Here is a 17962-nt window from a genome sequence, read left to right as displayed (position 1 = left end):
TTTATAGATATTATTTTTTGTACTATACATTATCCTGTTCCTTTATTTTTCGTTGTTCTATGTAGCAAGTGTTCTTATTTGAACGCTTCTGATTCTGGTTGGAGTTTTTTCCCCTAACAACAAGAAATACAGCTGTCAGCTATCCCACAACAACAATCCAACCACCGTGGTCTATGATGCATTTATAAATCGCTCATCATTTTCGATGTCGATGTTTATTGGGTAAGCTTTTTTTTGTTTTCTGCTAGCACATCTAGCAATACTGCACAGCTGGAGTTCACACCCCATGGTTGTTTTTAACATAAAGAATCCAATACCGCTACGCCCAGTACATCCAGCCCAAGTAACAACGTGGGTGGGAAAGCAAACGAGCACGGGGCTTTGTGTGCAAACGTGCCACCATGTTGTACAGATAGCTTCGGCACGATAAGTGCTTCTCTCTGCGAGCTGCATTTGGGAAGTTTGCTAAAGTTTACCGACCAAAAGCCCATGCATACGACATTCAAACGGACGTAAAGGGCCGTCTTTATGTCGTGCAAATAGGGTGAATAGGGTGGGAAATTGCGTGAGCAAATTGCCGGTTTTCATTAGCCGCTCGATGTGTCGTAGAAGCTTGCTGTGTACTTTAACACATTGAGTTAGGTTTATTCGCCAGTTGTTTTGGTTCGTTCGTTTGTAACAATCTAGGAGTGTGTTGTTTTATTCACCCTGATTCATGAAATCTTATATTCTTGATTATTAAGTTTTCTAGATTGTAATGAATTTTCTTACAGCTATTCTTATCACTGAGCAAACTTGTTAGAGCAAACACCACATGCAACCACAACGCCCTTAAAGCGATCAACCAAAGCTTATGACACCTGTCGGCTCTTCGAGCCCGGCGTTACCATGAGCTACAAAGCGATCGTGCGTTATGCAACGCCACCCTATGGTACATACTGGCACAATCACGCACACCTGTCCCTCCTCCGATAACGGCCATGCGACGTTGACGACTGCGGAGACACCTGATAGACACTAATGGGACCCCAGATGCTGGCGGAAAAGCGGCTGCACTAATGCTCTGTCAAAACCGCAAGACCGCATGAGTGCAGCCGAACGAGCCGATGCGAGTTACAACCCCCACCCAATCGGCCACTTGGTGTGAAACGGCCCAATGTCAGGGTTTTGCTCAATTGTTACCATTGTATTACATCTGGGCAGAGGTCACTTTGGCAAGGGAGAAATATATGACCGGTCCCTTTTTGCAGTTCGGACACCGAAAACTAGAGCTAAACAACAATGACACAGTTTCGTGTAACTAACTGGGAGGCCCAGCGGGGAAAAGAGATCAACCTCAAACGTGCACATTGTGGGAGTTCTAAGTAGCAGAGGAGGTTGCAAACTTGGACGAGCGCATCATCGAACACAATGCGATAAGTGCTAATCGTTTCAATCGGCAGCCGGGTAGTTGGGTAGAAAGTTGATCCAATGTGTGTTGAGTGAGTTGTTCCAACTTCGAGCACAATGCTGTAAAAGCAATGGGTGGTTTTGGCATCGTACCATTATTTATCTGTCTTCGTATAGGAAGATATTCTCATCAGCAGAAATTTTAACCACAGGTTGTGCTAACCATTCTCCTGAAACCTTAATAAATTCACAGAACCTGGTAATCTTGTCGACTTACCGATAAGGCTTGTTAAAATGCTATGTTTACGTGAGTTGCATTGAATTGTTAATGAGTGTCTGTACGGTCTCTCTATGATTGGAAAAGTAGCTTTCTGCGGAATTCTATATCAATTCTATACCAAGATCGATGCAAACTTCACCTTTTCCCCTTTACAAATTGACGAGAATCTATAATTCCTTTCTGCACCTTTAGTGCGTCGGTAAAAGAATCTAAGCCTTTTAATGCTGGGGTCGGCAAACTTTTTGAAAAAAAATGAATTGTTTAAAAGATATCGAAGAATCTTTGAATCAATATTCTGAACGAAGGATCTATTTTCTTCTATTTTAACCTTAAATGATGCAGTTATAATTGAATTGCATGTCTAACGGGGCGTTCAAATGACAGTATGTGTTTTAAAAGGTATATAACAATCTCATTTAATTGGTGAACTGCCTCTCAGTAAGGGCAATGGATGCAGTTGGTTGAAATGTTTCGAGATTTTGAAAGCCCAAATCAGACTGCCAAAGAATTAGAATCAACTTTTTTTTTCTGACCATAATTCATGCTATTTTTTGTTCAAACTCTTTTGTGGTCTAAAACAGTATTACAAGCAATGAAAATGTGTGCATTCACGTTGATGCTTTTCCGATCCATACAAATTCCGATAGTTTGCCGACCCCTGGATCTCTTATTGATTTCATGGACATGATTGCAAACACTTGCACAGCTCTGTAAATTATCTATCAAAACAGATGCGATACAAAGTACTGTAGACTAGATCTTACATTCAATGACTTACCATAGCACCTGCTCTAATCGGAAGCTCGTGCAAAGAATATTGAGTAAGCGCCTTGAAGAAATTTTCAGGGCAACATGGTCGCAAAGAACCTACTGCTCGCATCCAATGCTGGGTCAAGTTGTGAAATGATCCACCTTTAAACTAAAATATGAAAGCATTTAAAACACAAATGAACAAACATGCCTTGACATACCCATTTTGACCCATGCTGTTACCCAACTACGTATAATCGCATTCCACAAACGAAAATCCAATCTGAAAATGAAAACCAATCCTATGAATGCACTGTGCTTCACCACCGAATGTCCCTCAAATTCCGAAACAGAACTTTAAAATGGAATGAGATAAACCTGCTCCACCGTTTGCAATAGACCGTTTTTTTTTATTTATTTTTTTTATTTTAAAACTTAAAAATAGGATCGACAATATAGGTTTGCTTTGCTGCTCTTTCATCGCCTCCCCACATCGCTAACCACAGGTATTACACCGCGACGGACCGTAACCAAGCGACGGTATGGCAAACTGGCTACCGGCGGGCAGTCCACCGGCTCCCTGCGACACCGCTCCCCGACCACCGGGCAGCGAGTCGACGATGACGAGTGGCAGGAACACCTGCTTCGCGTTGGGATTGACTGCGCCGAGCGAACCGTTATCGTCACAGTCCGCGGGGGCCTTCGACTTTGGAGCGGTGTTGAGCGACGAGAGCAGCATCTGGAGCAGCAGCTTCAGCTCGGAAATATCCTGCCCGACCGCTTGGAGATCCTCTGCAAGTCAAACATGAAGGCAAACAAGAGGATAAAGTAATCCGTTTTCCGTGGAGCAAATCCGCACCGGTACTTACGTGGTGGTTTGAGCGTTTCCGCCTGGTTGGTGGCCGGAGCTCCAATGAAGTTATCCCGGTTGTTGCCGAACTTGTTGCCGCTGGGCTTGGACGAGGGCTGAGCCGGGAAGCTGTTTGGCTTGAGCGTGTTCTTCGGTGCCGTACGAGCCTGGGTCGTTTGTACCGGCGCTGGGACACGCGTTGTCACGGGCGCCTGTGGCTGCTGGCGTGGTGCGGCCGTCGTTGGTCGGGGAGATGGGCGGGTAGTGGTTACTTTTGGCGACGATTTCGGCGTTGGTTTGCGAGTCGTTGGGGCAGGGGCCGCTGCACGCGGTGTGGTCGCTTTGGCAGTGGTCGATGGTGATTGGGCACGCCGGGTTGCGCCCGAAGTCGTGCGTGGCGTGGTACGGGGCGGAGTCGGTCGAGTGGTGCGGGAAGGTGGCGGTGGTGCACGGGTGGCAGCGGGTGACGGTGAGGGTGCCGGTCGCTTGGAGGTCGGTGCCGAAGCCTTTGGTTTCTGGGTCGTTTGAGTGACGCTGCCGTCATCGTTCACCTGGAAGCCTCTCGGAATGGACAGCTCGTTGCGCTCTTCCTTGCTCTTCTGCAGCACCCGACAGACGTCGGGGAAGTAGAGCTTTTCCCAGTCGTACGTTTCTCCGACAGCATCGTAAATGTTGGCCCTGACGATTTAAACGAAAGAGACGAGTGATGAATGCATCGAAGCTTTGCCTCTAGTGCGCCTTTAAAGTCTTGATTGAATTTGGGGATATTGCAGTTTCTGTGTGGGAAAATGTCTTTGAACGGCTCAAACCCGATTTAACTTAAGCTGATTGCATCCATTTCTTAAAGGGAAAGGAATTTTAATTGAAAAATATACAACATTGCACATCACTGCAAACTGAAGGAGTTGCTTTATTATCTAGGAACAGCCTAACAACATTATGCTAACATCCCTCAGAAACACTTTGAATTGAAAGCTGCTCATCATCCCGAACTCAAGGAATGACTTTATTTTCCAGGAATAGCATAACAGCATTGGCCTATCACTCTACAGGAATATTTTGAATTGAAAGTTACTCAAATACATGGTCTCGAATTGAAGAAATGGCTTTATGTTCCCCGAATAACCTAACAGCATTGTGCCTAATACCTCTCAGGAACATTCTGAAATTAATTTAAACTGTAATGGGAACTAAAAAATCTCATCCCTAATTGCTGTGTTTGTAGCTCGCACACACTTGAACGAACGAACGTACCTCTCCAAACACTGATGGAACGACCAACCGTCGTCCTCGAAAAACACTGTGCTCGACAAATACAGACACAAAAGCAGAGAACCACCTGACCAGTTGGAGATTCGCTGTGCCACTAGGACAAGTCTGCAAGAAGAATGAGGCGCATCCTACTTCTGTGTTACCAAGAAATCAGAGGAGAGCTCCACAATAGTCTGAGAAACACCAATTTCTTGCTATCATAGCCAACACCCATACTTGAGGGCGTGATATCACCGATCGTGTTAATAACTACAAATTACAAATTATGCATCTTTAAGAAGATGGATGTCTAATTACAGTTCAATACTACAGGGAAGTTTTGTACAAAATATTTACAAGATATTGCTTTTGCTCATGCGTTTGTTAATGGTATGTCCTCAAAATGTGTTTCCAATAATTTTATACAAGGACTTTTGCTCTGAGGTATTCTCAAGCTCAGCTTCTGTATCTAATTTTTGTAGAAAGACATAAAACATGCTCATTCCTTTTTACAAATTCCACGATGCACTTCTCCTTCAGTAAATCAATTTCATCTTTCGATCTTATATCCCAACATCCTCAGTATATACAACCTTTGGGCCGTTCCGTTTTTTACGGCTCCCTTTTCCACACAAAACCTTATCACGTTTCCCGGATCGCGATTTCCGCCCGAGTTCGGATCGGAAATTTAATCAAAGCTCAACGGCCAGCCACTCTACTTACACACTGTTAGCGACCCGGTCGCTGTACACCTTGGTCGGTTGGTTCGGTGGCACCACCCGGTACCCCTTCAGATCGGACACGTAGTGGTAGAGATGGGTACCGTTGGTCGGATCGACAAACCCGTAACATCCGTACGTCACACCGTCCGGGCCCTTCACCTTGTGCTGGTACTGGTTGTAGTTGCGCCGCGGCACATTGTAGCCATAGTTGAACGAGCCTTCCACCGTCCTGCCCTGATGGTACAGCTTCGAGTCCGAGTCGACCTTGATGTCGATATCGATGTTATCGTTCAGTGCAGCACCGAACACGCTGCACACGCCGCACAGGGCAATCTGTTAAGGAATGGAGAAAGAGAACGAGCAAGAGCATGTAAAAGACAACAAATATCGACCAGCAGCATGGAAATGAAGCGCAGATATCGGGTTAGGGATGAGCTAAGCGGCCAAGAATGCCATCAAATAGATTTCAATTTATCGATAGCCAAACGCCCGAATTCGTTACAAATCGATTGGTCGACCCCGAGCCGCAGCAGCGCGATTAATCCCACGCAACTGCCTGGTGACATCTGCCTACGCACGGGTCGCATCTTCAGTTCTACAAGCCACTCCACCTCCTTCTTCTAAAATGCCACGGTTATGATACAGTATCTGCTCGGTCGGTCAGAAAACGCGGCTATGCATAATTCCGGAGCAGTGGAATATTTAATGCCCGCGATGACACCTGGTGACATCAGTTGGTCGCCACACGGTCAGCCTCCCCAAAACTCTGGGCCAACCGGTTGGATCGACCAGAGTGGGATGAAGGGTGGTGGATCCGAAAAACGCAATCCGTCATCAAGGTCGCGCAATGTGTAAAGTAATGTGTGCCGGACAAATTTCGACCGTTTTTCGGCAGCTGGCTCGATTGTGGCCGGTTCATTAGAGCCGCGCGTGGTGAAAACATGCTAATTCTCCGTCCTCCAGTCGTAAATAAAACAAAATCAAACCTAGGGACGACATCGAGCTTTGCACCACAAACCCCGCTCACCGCACTCACACGAGCGCTATCAAAGGCGGAAATGAATCGGTGTGGCGGTGCGTTTCGGTATCGTTTCAGGGCACGGTGCATAAATTAATGCTCATTTACAGCCAGTAATCCGAACGCGGCGATTTGTTACACCGGATGGTGCGTGTAAAGCTGTAGAACATGTTTTTTTTGTGCTGTGTTGCTGTTTAATTCATTTCCTAGTGGAAAATTATGCTATCAACGGTGTAGGACGCTACGGACAAGTTGAATTGATTGATAAAAATTGAGGTCCATTATAACCCCAAGTCCTAAGGTTATTTTAATAACATAAAACAAGGGCAGATTTATGAATGGGATTTTAATCAAATTCACACACATCGTGATATATCCGTAGGCAAGGGAGATTGATTTTGGAATTCGTTGCACTTCAATTCACTCCAATTCTATTCGGTCCATTCGGTCATCATTGGCCTCGAGATAGCATTGCAGTTGTAGGGGTCAATTATTTTGTTGGGCTTCATACCAATGAACGGTTTTTCTAGTGCATAGCTCACGAGTATATAGCTCAATTTCATCAAAATGGGAAAGCATTCCTTTGCATTTTACGTGAGTGCTCGTAGCGAGCCAACTCTCAGAGGTTTCGGGACTAATCCGATCAGGAGCAAAAACACAGTCAACTATCGGAAATACTTGACTGCAAAAAGCAGCTTTTCATTGGAAGGATTTGTGTGCATAAAAATAATACTATAGCCGCTGTGGTTATTCTGCAATCATTTCGTGACATTTTTCATTTTTCAATCATCAACGCATTCGTGTTTCAATAGTTGGGATGTGTTCAAAAGGCTTGGCAGCTGTACGCAAATTATTTGCTCAAATTGGAGAGTTTTCTTGACTAAGGATGTATATAATGCTTAAGCAATTTGAAGCTTTTTCGTGGCACATGTTTGTAATTAATTGGCATGAGGTTTAATATATATTTTCATTTTCCAGGTCATGTACTTTAGGTGTGAATGGAAAGAAAATTATATATTAATTAATGTCTGATACGAAAAAGTTTGTCAGGTTAAATTTTATTGCTTCACATGATACACTGCATGAAAGAAGTATTTTAATTGAGAAGAATTGCAAAACCTGCAGGAGAGATAAAAACTGGTCAGGTTTAATAAGCAAAGTTTTGAGAAGTCGATACTTTTTCCACATTATTCATGTGCTCCTAATGCATGGCTACAATGTTGCCTAAAATTTTGCCAAATATGCCATCTAAAGAGATGCTTTCCTATACACCCATCTACGCATCTCATGCTACAAATTAGCAGTTAGACGAAACTATGATTGGTAAAAAATAAATATTGAACTATAAGTCTGGCAATGTTGCTAAGTTTGCTCCAGGTTATAAAATAGTTAAAATATATCAAAAAGTAACAAAACCTCAAAGCCAAGATAACGGACAAAAGCTTACAATTTGACAAATTGGTCTGAATTTTTTCACTAGTTTGGGCAGCTATATCTTGTAGTTTGCCTAACTTAGGCAAAATTATCTCAAAATTTTTAACATTGTATAGAGTGCTCAATGACACAACTCAAACCTAGTATCACGTATCAAAGTTCTAAATATAGAGCCCGCGTTACAACCCCAGTGAAATTGAACGTGAAATTTTGGGTGATGATGATGATGATGATTCGTTATCTCAGTATGTTTTACAGTCTAAATAGTTGGGGAGTTAAATATCCTATCTTTTGACCAAAATTTTCAAAAATTCACGTTCATATTCACGCTAGGACTAAATCAACCTGAAATAGGATTTTTGAATGAAATTTAAAAAATTGGTGCATCTTCATGGAACAAATTAATTTTTTAACGCTTTGTTATTAAGATGCTTAAGATTTGTTTTTGGAAATTAGCACATTAATCCCTTGCAAGCTTTAATGTTTTCTCAGAACATTTATACATCGTAGATCTGTCACATATTCTGAAGACCATCAAAAGATAGCTTAAATGTACGTTTGCGGTGATACACAGCATCTGCAAATTTTATTCACGTAGATTATGTTCCACCATTATCCCTATCCCGTTTAACGTTTATGGACAGGCAAATCCTAATTTATTCACCCATTATTCACTTACCACCACGCGAAAGCTCCACATAGTCACTGAGATGGTAGAGCGCTGATAAATTAAGCGCCTCACTTTGGACGGCTCACCAAGCGGCCAGCCAGCAAACGAGAAGTATAAATAATTCTTGCTCCACCAAACAAACAAAAAATCGCGATTCTTCCACTCTACTTAAAGTTGGCCGCGATTCCACGCTAGTGCCAATATTAATGTCCGGCAATTTGCACTGGCAGCACAACAATCGAGTATGGTCTGCAAAATGTCCACTCGGAATCTAAAATACCCTGTGGTCCGGTGAAAAACGACGCTTGTATTATTTATAAGACTGCGGACACACACGCACAGATAGACACACGCGAAAACAAAAACCCTCCAAAATCTCGCTCGAGGATGCTTGCTCACACACACGCACGCACGCACGATTCGTTTCGTTCAGCACGTTCAGCACAAGTCACCAGCCGGCGTTCGACTAAAGCTTGGCTAACGTTTGAAGCACTTTTAAATAGGTGACAAACAAAAAGGAAAGAAACACATATCCCTCTCCCCCCTACCCACGTTATCGGTGGGAGCATTTGAAGCTAACCAACCGAGAAGGAACACAGCACTGGGTTCATCTTCTGGCAGCATCCTGAGCGGCTGCTACCGCCTTGGTATGGGGCTTGGCGACGGCGCCGGTAGATGGTGGAAACGTAAGATAAAGCTACACGCATCCACACATTTGGGGTCGGCAGTGGCACGTATGGTGCGCCCCAGCGTGGACCGTTTTATATCTTCGTTTTTGCATTTTTGATGAGGAGACCCCAAGCAGAAACCGCGCATCGTCCGCGAGGGGCGCCCCGAGAGTGCGACTTATGGCTTTGGCAGATCATCGAAAAACCAGATCTGAGCCGGGAGGGATAGAGAAGAATGGAGAAGAGCAGTGGTACACACACACGAGCGCTCTGATGGTGGTTTGAACGATGATTTCCAATTATTTTTGAAGCTCATCTGCTAATAGAACTGTCTCTTCCGTCATCTTCCGGGCTCGGGCAGTAGATCATCCCACACGTACCTAAGTCGCGGGTTTTTCGGTACCACGCTCGGTATTACTAATTTATGAGACAAATTACCAAACCTTCTCCGGCAGCTGATGCCTCGTACTTGTGGTAGTCCTGCCGTCCCTTAACCTATCGGATGGCTTAAATGTACCGAAAAGGAGGAAGGTTGGAGCGAAAAAGTGAATCCGGAGCAAGATTTACATCCTCCAAATATTTAATTAGCAACGCGCGGGGAATGTAAATTTAGCATATTTGTCTGGGAATTGCCTCCCTAAGCTCTGAAGCACGTTCGAACAACAAGTTTGAACTTGAGATGAATTTTTGGCAAACTTGTAGGTTTCGTGGATTTAATCTATATTGGGGCACATTATTTACCATAGGCAAATGAACTAAAGCGAACTACAGGTGAAATCAATTATCACAAATAGCGACGTGACGAGGCCGGTACTGTCTCGACGTCTAGCCTGTTAGGAATAAATCTGAATTATAAGATCTCGGAAGAGGTTTTGTTTTACGGCTTCTGCCAAAGTTTACACACGCTGCTGAAAGAATGAGCTTTATGTTTGGGCAAGCTGATCAGTTTAGAATCAGGCGCCATTAGCATTCTTTTATGAACTGTTATCGTTGTAAATCATATTTTTACTATCAATTACACAATTGGAAGGTTTGACTGTGGAAGGTGTATCTGTGCTGTGTATCTAAATACATGAATTTGAATATTATAGTTGAATGCCAAAACACAAAAAAAACATTGTTGTTTGATGATTCATCGAACAAGATGATACTATGGTATCATCTGTTCCGCTTTTTTGTCATTTGATACAAACTCCTTTTGTTATTTAGAATGTCTGACGTACGATCGACCAGACAATATAAAGGTGTGCAAAGTCGAAACCAGAAGAATGCCGATACCGGTGTCTTTTAACAAATGTCACATGTTAATAATTCAAAAGTTCTTAAAGGTTATGATTTTAGATTTTCGAAACATAACTAGTGTCTTTTATGCTTCTGGAGGTATCCTGCATAAAAATAAGGTAATAAGCTTGACGGCAAGTTGATGGCATCAACTCAAAGTGCACTCACTGTAGATTGCTACTTACAGACAGATCAGACGAAACTCGCAAGAGTTATTATTTGAGTGCAAGGGGTAGAAAACAATTAAAATCAGAAAGCTCCAGTAAAACACTAATTAGTGCTAGACTTCAAAGGCTTCAGGGAATAAAATATGAGGAGCTAGAAGAAAAGCTTGGGTATCAGCAAACCTAGCTTAACTTCCAACGAGTGGTGGTTCTGTCTACATAACGTTATATGTTCTTATTTCTCCGAATCTTATGCAAAGGTAATGAAAATTTTAGTGATGTAACGCATTCTTTGAAACTGAAAACTCAGAAATGCCCTGATATAAATGAAAAAAAAATTCGTTGAAAAGTGCTCCGAATGCCATTAGATTGATGATTTTCTCATGTTCTTCTTAAGTTAGAAAGCATACTCCAGTATATGTATGACCAGAATTGTTTTTCAAGTTTTTAGTGTCTGGTCGCTGGTTCTGGCGAGAGATGTAACGGATGGTATTAAGTATTTATACAAATTAGATACAATATTGAAGACAATTATCTAGTTATCTCAAAAAATATTTTTTATTAGCATCATGGATTACCATTAGCAGCAAAACCCATGTCAGAATAATGGTGTACCTTGCAAATAGACCAATAAATATATTAATAAATCTGTCAAACAAACCATAGCATACAATTTAAATACCAATCCCCGGCGTCTTCGCTATTCACTATGACTTTCAATCGGCACAAGATACTCCTCAAGATACTCCGCGATCGCGCGGAAAACTATCAATGAATTACGCACACTCGTGTTTTCCGCCTGATAACAAAGTCCATCCATCGATTGTTATACTTCTTAAGATGCACAGTAATTTATGTGCCTCACCTTAAATTCATCTGTATGCTAATGGATGATGCAAAGGCAAAGATCCACCCGCTCTCGATCATCATCATCTACTCCAGTTCGTTGCTGATTATTCTGCAGCGTGGTTCTAGCCTTTCTTTCCAATTCAACTGTTGCTTTATTTGCATAGCGGCGTGTCGGTATCGTAGCTGATGACATTTAGCCATCACGCCGGGCCAGGTTAAGGCCATACGGTCAACCTACGATCTTTTGCAACGTGGTCCTACCCTTTCTCCCCCCCCCCCTCCGGCGAGCCAACGTTTCTCGGATAATTATTGAGCGAGGAATGAAAGACGCGGAGACAAAAAACACACACACACAAAGTGATCACATTCAGGATCAGAAGATTCTTCCATCCGGATGGAGAAACTTTGGACATATCATGGCATGGCATGAGTCATAGCGTTCTTTTGGCAAAGCTTTATTAACCCAGCAGCACATCATAAATTTTAAACGCAATCATTTGATCAAAGAATGATTGGAGTGGAGAGAAGAGCACGATAAGCTTTTGAAGAGGATACGCTAATTGCGAAGAAAAGGTTAAATAAGATGACTTGTTTTATGAAAAGGTTAAGCTTTTATTATGCCTAATTTGCAAGAATTGCAATAAAAGTGAGTAATGGCGCTTTGAGGATTAGTTTTATTTTTCAGTATTAAGCTCACAGTTTGATTTAAAATGCTCTACTTTAACTCATTAAAACACATTCTTTTATCACAGCATTCAGGAGCGCATTCATGTGCAAAAAGATACGTGATGAGAGGTAAGTCACATACGGACTCGCCAAACAGCTCTCCCAAACATACCTCTGTTCCGGTTTAGTCGGCCCCTTATACATCGCGCAGCTTAATTCCTTGCTCACATTTTGCCGACAACAACCTTCACCTAGCGACGAGGGCAGCCCTAAGCCCCACACGGCCAATGGCCCGTCCTTGTCCCGCGTGTGTTTGTTATCACGCTTACAAACGCTCTAAATTCCTCTAAAATCTGCTCATTAACACCACCTAAAAACGCTACCAGCCTTTACGCACCAGCTGTACCGTACCGCCCGGAGCTGAATGTTTGTCTCCGGCTTTGGCCGTCTGCTGTTGTGCTTTAGGTACGCAGCTTGATCTAGCGCATTAGGGACGCTCCGGTGACGAAATAGCAACCCATCGGCAAGCATAGAAACGGATGCTTTGCGTGGGATGAACATGCCAATTGACTCATTGGTCCCGTCACAGCCGCATGCTTAATACAACAACAAAAGTGATCGCATGATCGTACTGGAGACACGCGCACACGGGACGAATCGCTCAGAACATTGAACCGGATCTACTTATGCAGGCCTTCCAATTTCCAGTTCTGATCCGGATTCGCCCAAATAAAGCATGAAACCGCATCCTAACCGCTGGAGCCCGAAGGCGCGAACCCTGACAAAGCAAGAAGAATCTTTGCCCAATCGAATGCCGGAGCAGTCCGAAATTGGAAAGGTGAAACAAGCCTCCAAAGAGTGAGAGAAAATTAAAAAGATACATAAATAAGGCTTCCAGACCGAAATAAGGTTGCTGGGCGTTTGTTTTGGATGTTTCTTTCTTTTACACCAAGAACACGAGCGCTGTAGCGGGCCGCGTGCTTACGGAGCGCGAAGAAAAACTCATTTGTGAAAAAGAGGATACGATTCCCGCACTCTGTTTGGTGTGACTGAGGTTCTTGCGATGTTCTTGTTTGGAATGAAGGTTTTTTTCCTATACCGTATGACACTCTGCTCGCAGCATCAGAATCGCATGCGAACAGCGTCAGTCAGTGGGTCTGGAACGGGGAGCGTTATTTAGCCTTCACCCATATCAAGATCAAGCAGCAAGAGAATGCGGTAGTGGATACGGGTTTTAGAATTTCACATAAAAGGCATTGCCTGTTAGCGATGATAAGATACTGGCTGGGCAGTAAAATATTTCCAAAACCTCCATTCCCGAACGATCATATACTAATCATAAGCAATAGAAGAGGACGATCGTAAAAGAATATCGCTGAGGCGGTGTTTGTGGTGAGAGTCAATTCGATTACTACTAGCAACACAGTTCGAATGCAAAAACATTTAATTGTGTTTTTAAAAGCTAATGTAATAACATTCTGGCTGGTATTATTGAATCCGTTCTTAGCGGCGGCGTACGTCCCGACACTCATTATCCTAACGTACTAGATCGTTGCTACAGTTTTTCACCGCGGCGTGGTCCTACAACGCGTAAGAAATATGTTGCCATCCCTAGAATTTCATGTGAGCGCCGTACGTTTCCGCTTCGAACGTATTCAATACTACCAGCCTCTATTCCAGGAAATTAAAGGAGAAGGATATTAAAAATGCTTTTTTACATCATATCTTCAGATTGTATTGCCGTTTGTCGATTGCAACTAGTTTTGTTCAACCTTAAAGGTCTTAATGCATCCCAGGACTGTTTTTCAACAGTATTAATCCATGCTAATTCAAGGTGTCATTCTGTAAGCATCGGTTGAGGAAAATTTGTAAACTTCCCGCCGCAGACTTCAATTTTAGGTTTAGAGTGAATTAATTAAGTTGTCTGTTTGAAACCATGTACCGGAACTGTAGAAACATCAAAGCAGTTTTTGTAGTTATTAGCAATACTGGAGCACCTTCTGGGAAGTACGTTCTAAACCTGAACTGTTTTCATGCACCAGAACCATTACCTAGTACTTGGAATCTAGAAATAAGAGCAACATCGTGCAATATTTACATGCTTGGTGGGATAATTTCGCTATTTGGTGTTGGTAGAAGTTGTTTATCACAAACTCACCACGTTTTAGTAATGTTATAAGTAATAGAAAATAGCCTAAAGCATTAGAGTTGAAGATATAACAAGGTTACCTAATTTCCTCGATTAACGAAGTCAAGATCAAACAATAACATGAAGCTACATTCGATTCATGTAAATGTTGAGAAAAGTTTACCAAACGAACTTTGAGAAACCTGTAAATCTTAAGGTAAAAAGTTGATAGTTGATCCAAACATAAAATGGACATAGCATGCTTAGCATTAGATTTACCGCAAGCATATTCTGCATTACGGATGATCTACAGAATCATTTTTTTATATTTTGACCAAGAATCAATAAAACTGTAGTAAAACTTTGTAGCAATCAGCACACTTTATCATGCGAAGAAATTTAAATTTTAATTACACTAATTTGCTAAACGGTCAGGCAAGGCTTCCTCCCTTCATCAGCACCATCCAAGACCACCGTCCAAGCGGAAGGCCATCGGTTAATGGTCACCACCGTTCTGACCGTATGGCGGGGGACAGATTGGGATCGAAGATTTGCAACGTTCGATACGCGCGCCCGGTTGCTGCGTTCGCGTCCGCACCAGAAACCGGTCACGGTCGTTAGAACTTTTCGTCCGTCGCGGAGGCGCCTCCTCCTAGGCACACGGTACACGCATATCCAGCCCGCAAACAGTGTCGCCGTCGGCCGTAAATGTTGCAGTTAAGATGGGAATTATTACCGATATCGCACGGGCTGGGAGGAAAACAAAACAACCAAATCGAGCCAAAAAAAAACAATTAATTTGCAGTCACTTTTACACGATTTTAAGCCATTGTGAAGCGTCGGACAGCGCTCTAACGCGCGCCGCCCGGGACACGAGCATTTTTTGGTCGATTAATTTTAAAGCAACCCGCACTATTATAGTCATAATTTATTATTCTCTTTTGTAGCGCGCCCCTTGAAAACCGTTTCGTAAAAACGAGAATCAAATTAATCCCATCAAAATGCTATTCATGTGTGAAACAAAGGCATGATTGTGATTAGAACGTGCTTAGAAGGAGGATGAGCGTAGGAAACATACTTGTTAAACCTTAAAGGCAGCCAAAAGGGAAGCATCTGTTCTGTTTTCGCAAACAGGAAACATTAGCGGAATGCTAACTGTACCTACATTTTAGGTCAAGAATATGCTCGCGCGAAAGAACCTTTCTGTTTTGTTTTTGGTTTTTGGGGAGGGAACGACCTGGTGAGGGAATATTTTTTCATCGCTTTATGGTAACATTAGTTATTGGTAAGTTATGTGGCAGATTAACTATCGGATTCTAGCCGCTAAAATACCGCTAACTTGCGAGGATTTTGGAATTGGATGTGTCAGGATAATTACAAACATCGTATATCAATAAAATAATACCGCTGACATAACACGATAATGAAGCCCCCCGAGAGCGATCTTGGGAAAGCTCCGTCCCGTTGCCAATTGATACCTAGGCGAAGGAAATAATAAATCCGCCACTTATCAATGGCATCTAGAATGTTTTGGGAAAGATCTTGATTGGGAGTTGGGATGGGAAGAAAAAATCATAGGAAATTAATAAACATGTTAAGGGACAGCTAATTTTGGTTCTCTTATGATCGTTCTGGGGCCAATATTCTAACTGGAATTGGGTAAAAAAATGATAACTTCATAAAGAGATATGGAAAATTAGGTTCTTTTACATTCGAACAAAAGACCGTTTCATGGAAAATTAATATCTACGAAACGAGGCACGCTGTTGGCAATGTTTTTTCACAAAAAAACACGTAAACTTCATAACGAAATGATATGTTTGGAGGCTATTGGAAGTAGTGTTCTTTTTTTTTTCATTTGCTGCATTACCCAGATGTTATTAGTTTTGAGCTGGCAATAATCGCAAAAGTCACTGCTATAGCTATACCGGCCATCGTTTACTCGGAAGCGGATGCAATCAAAATTCAATAAAAGCCTGCAGGCTTTGTTGAATTGTAGCTGGAGTACAAAGAATTGCAATAGAATAGACGGAACATAGCGATAGCGTCCCTTTCATGAGAACCAACGCACTAGAATTTTGCTAGACTGTTATGTCTAGACTCCAGACAGTACGGGGTTAATGAATTACTGCCCGGCCCAAAGTTCATCACTAAACGGTGGATCACGAAAGCTCTACTCTAACGCTATCAGAAAACAACACTCCACTCCACTCAAAAACCAATCAAAATATGCAGATTGTGCGGGATGAAAATATCAGGCATGGGAATCGCTACCAACAACGTTGCGTGCGAGCCTTTAAAAACGTTTAACACGTAAATCGACGGCCCGAACGGTTCGACATATCAGTCACGCTCTTCGTACGATGCTCTTCGCGCACACAGTGTCATTAGAAGAAAACGTTTTTTATTTGTTAAAGTCAGTTCTCGAAGCATTACGATGCTAATATATCTTCTCAGGGGTTTGTTTTATTTTTATTATTTTTGTTCTGGTGGGGGAGGAAAGACAGAGCTTGTTTCGTTCCCATTTTCAAGGATACCGGCTAATAGGTTGTCAAACATCGGCCCCAAACGATGGCTGGGCCCCGGTCAGAAAGGCTTAGAATGCGACCGAGTTTACCCATCAGGCCGATTGGAAGCTGGCAAAACGTGCCCCATAAAGCAGATAGCGCACGCTGTCCCTCTATCCCTTTCTCGCTCCCTCTCTGGTTTAACACGTATCAGAACTCATGCCGCACAGTAGTACAATCGTCCCTGTCAAGCCAAATTAGCCGCAGACGGGCAGGCTTGCGCGAACCCTCGCTTCGCTGTGAATGCTGTGGCGTCGCCGTTAGAAATGAATATTAATAAAGGCTTCGCATGTGAGGACGACTGCTTTCCGGTTCTGCGCTCGAGCGCCCGATCAGCCCCAAAACTTTCCGAACCGGCAATCGAACTAGTTTAAATTGATAACATATCGTAAAGCAAACCGAGGAAGCAGCAAAAAAGCCCCAAGCATATACGACACATTCATTCTGATTTAGAACCGAGAACAAGGCCCCGAGAAAAAAAGGGTACAAACGACATCACAGAGAAGCATCCTTCTTGTTTTTTTTTGTTTGTGTGGTTGCATGAAATACTGCCCGATCTGTTTCGCACGACTCCTATTGGATACTAGCAAGACTAGCCTCCGGGGCGAGTAAGCTGGTTTTTATGATGATCGCGGACACAGCTGAAATGAAAATAGAATGGCTATACGGCAAAGAAAATGTTCTGCTGGTGCTGCTGCTTCTCTCGAAACGATCGAGAGAATGCTCATTTGGGAACAAACGAACAGAAAAACTGATTCGCAAACTAGTACAAAGGCACGGATCCGGTATTTAGAACCGAGCGCTGTGAACACCGTGCAGAATGAAGATGAAATGGACAACATGTGCCTTTTTGCTGGTCATAAAATCGAAAGACCTTGAGCATTAAGTATGCTGGAGGCGACGATGCTACACAAACAGGTCATAAATACATTTTGATAACTAAAATGGGGCATGAATGTCTTGAATGCAAAATCTTTTAATTCTAATCATTAAAAGTTCTTAAAAGACTACTGTTCTTCTAAACCAGAGGTCTCCAAAATTTTAAGTTCGCGGGCCGCATTGCTTCGTAAACAACGTTGTTGAGGATCTTTTTGACGTTATTACCTTGGCTAATGGGGGATCATTTAAATCTCGTTTTGATTATAAAATACTTAGTTCATATTTCATAATTCTAAATCTTTTTGTTACTGAGACTGAATTTCATCGTCATCTAATAAAAAATAAAAGTTTGAAGGAAATTGTCAAAATGATATATTATTTACTTTATCCTTTATA

The 17962-nt window shown here is 42.6% G+C and overlaps 1 protein-coding gene across 1 annotated transcript; it reads right to left on the bottom strand.

Moving 5' to 3' along the window:
* Window positions 1–2810: 2810 nt before the first annotated feature.
* LOC120958902 (nascent polypeptide-associated complex subunit alpha, muscle-specific form-like) lies at window positions 2811–8847 on the bottom strand. Its single transcript, XM_040381968.2, has 4 exons — window positions 8374–8847; window positions 5244–5575; window positions 3289–3947; window positions 2811–3211 (listed from the first exon to the last, which is right to left on the bottom strand). The coding sequence occupies exons 1-4, from the start codon at window positions 8392–8394 to the stop codon at window positions 2916–2918; spliced, it is 1308 nt and encodes a 435-aa protein (XP_040237902.1). The 5' UTR covers window positions 8395–8847; the 3' UTR covers window positions 2811–2915.
* Between the last annotated feature and the right edge of the window lie 9115 nt (window positions 8848–17962).

The sequence above is a fragment of the Anopheles coluzzii genome, chromosome 3, assembly GCF_943734685.1.
Source record: "Anopheles coluzzii chromosome 3, AcolN3, whole genome shotgun sequence".
NCBI classification, from domain to species: Eukaryota; Metazoa; Arthropoda; class Insecta; order Diptera; family Culicidae; genus Anopheles; species Anopheles coluzzii.
This window is presented reverse-complemented; position numbering and strand designations above follow the sequence as displayed.